General features: G+C 38.2%; 1 protein-coding gene across 1 annotated transcript; it reads right to left on the bottom strand.

Annotated features, from left to right (window-relative positions):
- Nucleotides 1-542: 542 nt before the first annotated feature.
- On the bottom strand, nucleotides 543-4,554 carry LOC140765910 (probable transcription factor GLK1). Its single transcript, XM_073105224.1, has 6 exons — nucleotides 3,916-4,554; nucleotides 3,277-3,417; nucleotides 2,565-2,900; nucleotides 2,088-2,162; nucleotides 1,853-1,987; nucleotides 543-930 (listed from the first exon to the last, which is right to left on the bottom strand). The coding sequence occupies exons 1-6, from the start codon at nucleotides 4,309-4,311 to the stop codon at nucleotides 772-774; spliced, it is 1,242 nt and encodes a 413-aa protein (XP_072961325.1). The 5' UTR covers nucleotides 4,312-4,554; the 3' UTR covers nucleotides 543-771.
- Between the last annotated feature and the right edge of the window lie 1,953 nt (nucleotides 4,555-6,507).

The raw sequence follows: 6,507 nt of genomic DNA, 5'->3' as shown, positions 1-6,507 counted from the left end.
CATCCTCAGTGTCACATAATGCTAGTATTAACTCTTGTACACAATCAAATTGGTGCATAACACAAGTTAGGATAGTGCCACTCCATCACGGCAAAATGGATGGATTGACGCATCTTATTATCTGCAACGATAAGTGAATGAAAATAATGTTAAATTACTGAAGAGAAAGTATAATAGTAATATAATAGAAGTACATTATCTTCACGAGCATGCATGATCCTCTTACTACTAGTCAAGCTGACTTCTCTAGAAATGAAGTATCTGAGATACCCAGTAGTGTGCAATAGTATGATAGAAATTAATTTAATTAATCATAAATCTACCTTCTGAAAAGAAATACTATGACTTGGTTCTTTTGTAAAAGAAACTAACCCTTCCATTGTTTCATGATTTAATTACCCGAATAGAATATCCATAGTACTATTCGGTGAGGCAAGTACATATTTTTACAAGGAAGGAAATTAAATATTTTCTTTTATATCTATGTCACTAGGATTCAAACTCGGAGAAATCTGACACACAACATGAGTCTTTTTAACCACACCATGAAAATTAAACATTTTTATTCATAATATACTGAAAATTAAGGAGGTCTCAAAAAAAGAAAAAAAAAAGAAGAAAAAAAGAAGAGTTGCCGGGCTTATTATCTCATATATAATTGTCACATACTGCTCTCAACAACCCTAATAAGGATTAAAATGAAAACAAAAAAGTGTTCATATGGAAATACAATCTACAATAGACATGTCGACAAATTTTTGGACGATGAAATCATAAGACCAAACCACATGTTGGTGGCACTGTTGATACCCCTTGCCTTTGTAATTCCACCATTACACTCTCTGTTGATGGAGGCTTCAAGCCAAGAGGCAGCGGCGACCATGGTTTTGCTAGAACATCTCCAATAGCTGCATCTATACTTTCTTTCGACTACAAAGAGAAAAGAAAAGAAGAAAAGTAATTAACAGTTTAATAATATATTGGGATAATAGATAGTCAAAAATGTGTAAATATTAGTTCCCATATATATATATATATATATAATCATATATATAAGATTATTACTGATGGAGCAATTTTATTGTTATATAGATAACGTATCCCCTTAAGAGTTAAGACTCCTCCACTCCATTAAATCATGTAAGAATATTTTTCTCATTTAAAAAAAGTTGGTCTAAGCATATATCATTTCCCTATATATATATATATATAACTAGACTCAAGTTGATTTAATCCATCTAGTTGGGAGCTATTAATTTAGATTTAATCAACGCATAAGCCATATAGCTCGGAGGGCTACATGCATGTGACCAAGACCATGACCCACCTTGACCTACTCGGTCTGAACGTGATTCTGATCGATGCTGCATTTGAAGTTTGAAGGCAGACCTAACGAAAGGACCGGCCAAAATTGTATCGAGTGCACAACTGCACAAATATATACTAACGTGGCTATTAGTACTAGCATATACTATTACCCAACGAATCTGGCCTACTTGTTGCCTCTTTACGCGACCCTTCTCACCCTTTAATTCCGCTGCCAATGGTGGATCTACACGCCAGTTTGAACCCTTTTCTCTTTAAAACTGAGTGTGTTAACAGTTGTACTTTCGTTCGTTTCCTCTTCATATATCTAGCGAGCCAACTGGTTGACTGAAAAGACTATCCCTACTACAATTTTATTCTGACAAGTAGCAATGTCCATACAGAAGTTGACAAACAAAATCGCTGTCATACAGCCAACTATAGCACGAAAGGCACTAGTCATCAGCCCCTCCTTCAAGACTCTACTAGAATAAAAAGCTCTCAAGTCAAAGGAGTATTGCAAGGTAGAGAAGTAGATGAGACTTACAGGGTGTGCATCGAGATGAAGCTGTGATCCGATGTTCTTGCTCGGAGGAGGAGGTGGAGGAGGAGGAGGAGGAGCTGGGACCGGTCTATACATGGGATGTGGAAGAACACCAGGGACAGGAGGTGCAGGAAACCTCTGGGTTTCATTTTGGAAAATAAAAAATAGTAAGCAATCTACCTATGATAATAACTAGGTGGCCGGGTAAAATGAGATAGCAAAACGTTGCTTTGCGTACCGCTGTAGGCAATGGGATAGGAAAGCAAGGAGTTCCCTGTGTCAGTGGATGTGATATCCACGCACCTCTAGGGCCCTGAAAGTGCAAAAATATATAGTTTAGTCTTGAAGCAAGATAAAACATTTCAAGGAATGACATACCTAATAGGTTGAGATTTTGCAAGAATATATCGTTTACTTAATTTGATACCATCGTAGCAATTTTTTATTTATATTATGAGTATAATTATTGTTCTACGCTAATACTTTAGAAATAATTATACACTCCTTGAATTGTTGCTCATTTCTATATAGATCCTCTTTATCTTAGATAATCTAGAAATTATTACCCTTATTTTAGAGGAAAAAATAAAAAGCAAGTTAAAAGGATAAAAGGACCATTTGATGATTTTTGTGGGGTGAGATGTATTCCAAGTATGAAGCTTAAAAGCTTAAAAGCTGCTATAGAAGATAAATAGGGAGTGAGAGAGAGACGCACTCTGGGGTAATAGTGATGCAAGTATGAAGGGTCTGGTGGTGGAGGAAGTTGTGGCTGAGGAGCCCACGGCGGTGTCGGAGACCGAGGAGCAAGATGCCGTGGCCACATATGCGCTAACGGCGGATCGACGGTCGGATGACCCCAGACATGCAAAGGCCGGAAATGCTGGAGTGGAGGAGGCGGCGGCGGCGGAGGGAAGCCTATGGTCGGGGCGAGCCAGGTGTTCACGTCCCTCTTCGTGCCGCCTCCGGCGGTGGCTGACGTGTAACGCCGCTGGCTCCATGTAGCTGCCTCCGCCTCCCTCGCGAGCAAATGCTTCCGATGAGATCGATATTTCTGTCGTCCATTCATCACATCAATTAAGCGTTGAAATTTAATGGTTTCCTTCTTACTTTCTTCACCAGTACATAACAGTCAAATAAAATATTCTAAAAAGGTCCCAATTAATGATGAGCCTGTTTCCATGTTGTACTTAAAAAAGTTCTTCATTAACTGTACATAGTTAACTACCAAGCGAGAATCTAATAACATAGTATTGCTGCTGCAGATTGCAAATAATATATATGCAGATATATGTTAATTAGCTAAGAAACAAAAAAGGGAGCTAAATAATTAATATGAAATACGGCAAACAAAACCAACTAATTATTCTCAGATAGTGTTGTTATTTCTGATAAGAGATGGAAGAATATAATATTTAATTAACTCGTACCTGCAAATGGCTAGCAATATTATGACGAGTGAGGCAGTCGATCCCCATGAGCTCTAAAATCCTCGAGGGCACTGCTTTATCCACTCCTAGTTGCTCCACCGCTTGCACGAATCTCCGGTGCAACTCCGGCGTCCAATCCACCTGCACAACCGATAAATACAACTTATCCTCACAAAGGGATAAGATTATACATATATCTTATCCGGATTAATTAGTCCACCTCATTATAAATATGCCCGTGATTAGCTAATTCCTCAAAGTCGAATAACGTACTTAGCCAAGCAACAAAAGAAGTGCGGTCGTAGATCTAAGCATACTTCTCGTGACACATTCATACCTCGAGTTTTTATTTTTTTTTCTGGAAGGATAAGAGTACTAAACTTATGTTTCCCGTGATCGACCTACGTGAAGCTTTACTGAGCTAGGTTAAATCTGCACGACTACTGTACAATTGAATTGAGCTAAGCAACAAAAGAAAGTACTTCTTTGTAGATATATCCATTTCTATGTCTTTTTTTTTCCCCTTGGGTCTATAGATCTAACTCTAGCTGTACAGATGAATACCTCCAAGATTTATGCACTAAACTCCTAATTTTCTAGAGAGGGGAAGATTTACTATGGTTGCACTGCTAGGGCTACCTTCGCTTTCTTCTTTCCCTGCGAATTCTTCATCGCCGCCGACGATGACTTATGCCTGCTCTCCGCCTCCGGAGACGCCGACGATGTCGAAGACTTCGTATCCGCCGCAGAAGCTCTAACATTTTCCTTCGCCCTCGCGGCCTCCTCTCCCTCCGACGTCAAGGCCTTTTGCTCGTTGCAATTGGCTATCGGACCCACCGACGACGAATCGGCAGAGATCTCTGCCAACTGTATCTCCGCTGGATCCACCTCAAGGTCCGGGAGTATGTCGCCGTCGTCGAACCCGACGAAGAGGTCGCTGAAGTCGATGTCCTCGAGCTGCAAATTCCCGTCGATGGAGAAGTCGTCGACGAGCTCTCCGCCATTGGAGCTTCTCAAAGGTGAGATCTCAAGCATCTCCCAGTAGATACCAACCAACCAAGCAAGTGTCTAAGAGAAGAACTCGCTACGTGAGAGTAACTGCATGGGCTATGACTACTACTACTACTACTACTACTACTACTATTCTTTTCTTTGGTATGGATCGAGTAATTCTTAGGAGGAGGAGGAGGAGGAGGGGGAAAGAAGGAAAAGGAGGGAGGGAGAAAGGGGTTGAGGAGGGAGTGGGACTGCTATGGATTGGTGTTGGTTTGATTGGGGTTTTGGAGTATTAACAAAATGGGGGCAGGGACAGGATGCATTGTCGACCACAACCTCCTAAAGATTTATTTGGTTTTCGTTTCTGGGTCTTTTGTTTGCAACTGCTCTCCTTGTCTCTCACTTTCTTAATTATTTTGTGGCCTGTGTGGATGAGTAATTTTCTGGGTTTTATTACAAGGTTAAGATTTATAATAACGACGCCCTATGTTTTGTCTATATTATAATAGATTCCTCTTCTTTCATTATTATTTACAAAAAAAACTCTCTATTTGCTATCAAAGTGCTAGATTAAGCTCCAAAGTACCTTAGATTTTTCTATTTTACTAAATAGGAGACTTTTATGTAAGGTGTTATATATTTATAATTATCTCCATAAGCCTGTCACATTCTTGCAGAGATAACTTTGAAGAAGGGACCCGTGAGCATGTTGAAGTGTGGGACGATTCAAAAGAGAGAGAGAGAGAGAGAAAGAGAGAGTCAGAAATGACAGCTACTGCATGCATATCAACTAGAGTCTGCCCAACCCAACCATTGCTAAAAGAAAAGGAAGAGATCAGAGAGGCAATGGACTCTATGTATTGTCTTTTCTAATTATAATGGCAGATGTGTCCTTTTCCTCGATTCACTTTGCATGGTGGCCCTTAAAATTTATTTTCTCCATGCCAACGCAAATTAATGACAGTATAAACCATGGAGATCTGAGTAACTTTCATAATGCATGGATGCATGCATCTTTCATCCTATTCTGTTTCGAGATAATTAAAAGGTAAATTACTCATCACTGAGTTCAATAGAATTGTCTTGGCAAGATATTGGAGGGCATCATCACAAGTTGCTTTGATTTGGGGTGTTCGGCTATTCTGGGCTAGGAGTCAAGAGTATATATATATGAGTTGGATTAGCAACTTTTCTAACCATTTCAGGATCCGGGAATATCTCGTCTCAAGATTAGGGGAAAAAAAGGAGTAATTTCTCTCTCACCAGCTAGCTGGGATAAGTGTTTAATATGTCTAACTTAAGACATATTATACTTTAGGGACATTTTTATAATTAACACTGAAAACTTTTCAACTATTATATTTACTGATTTTTTGTTATTATATTTCTCAAAATATTAATACACAAGACTGAAGTTGTTATGCCCTTTTAAAAGAAACCCGGTAGGCTAAATCTAATTAATCATCCTTAAAACTGAGTTTATATGTATTTGCCAACTTAAACAATCATCTGTTGAGAATATTATGTAAATTATAATATTTTAAAAGCTTTAATGACAATTAGGTAGAAAACCCTACTTTTTGTTGCATATGGAATAAACTTTACATACAACTCCCAAATAATTTCTTAGGACAAGATCAATTTATATTGGGTCTCCAGTTAGAGGTAAAACTCTTCTTTCTCTAACAGGGAGTTGATAATAAATATGCTTATCGTATTAAATATTAAATATAAATATAAATATATAGGGATCGAATGTCGAATATATCTTAATTCAAAAGCCGTTAGAAACGTAATATTACTCAATTTTATAGCATACGTTAGTTAGTATGCACATATGTGTTAAATATATTATGGACTCACGTAAGCACAAAGCAAATGCTATTCCTCTACTGTTTCAGTACCTCTATAATAGTACTTTAAACTGTATGGATAAATGGAATTAGATTCCGATAATATTCTTCATCCTCTATCTCCAGTTATATAGAAATTTACCACTATGGATGTTCATCTGAGCTTCAAATTATTTGCTTCAAAAGATCCACAAGGCCATTCCAAGCGAACAAATCCAGTTCATACAAATGCAAACAGTAAAAAAAAATTACGTAAGACGCCAAAGAGAACAGCTATAAGAAATTAACAGTGTTTTGAAGCTCCTCAGTTGAGTCATTTTGGACGACCACATACATACTTTTTCCAGGACAACAGACTGTACAAGAAGGTCCTTTTCAAACA

Source organism: Typha angustifolia, chromosome 8, assembly GCF_048772165.1.
Source record: "Typha angustifolia cultivar Huaian chromosome 8, ASM4877216v1, whole genome shotgun sequence".
Classification (NCBI taxonomy): Eukaryota; Viridiplantae; Streptophyta; class Magnoliopsida; order Poales; family Typhaceae; genus Typha; species Typha angustifolia.
The sequence above is the reverse complement of the archived record's forward strand: the minus strand, read 5'-3'. Positions and strand labels throughout refer to the sequence as shown.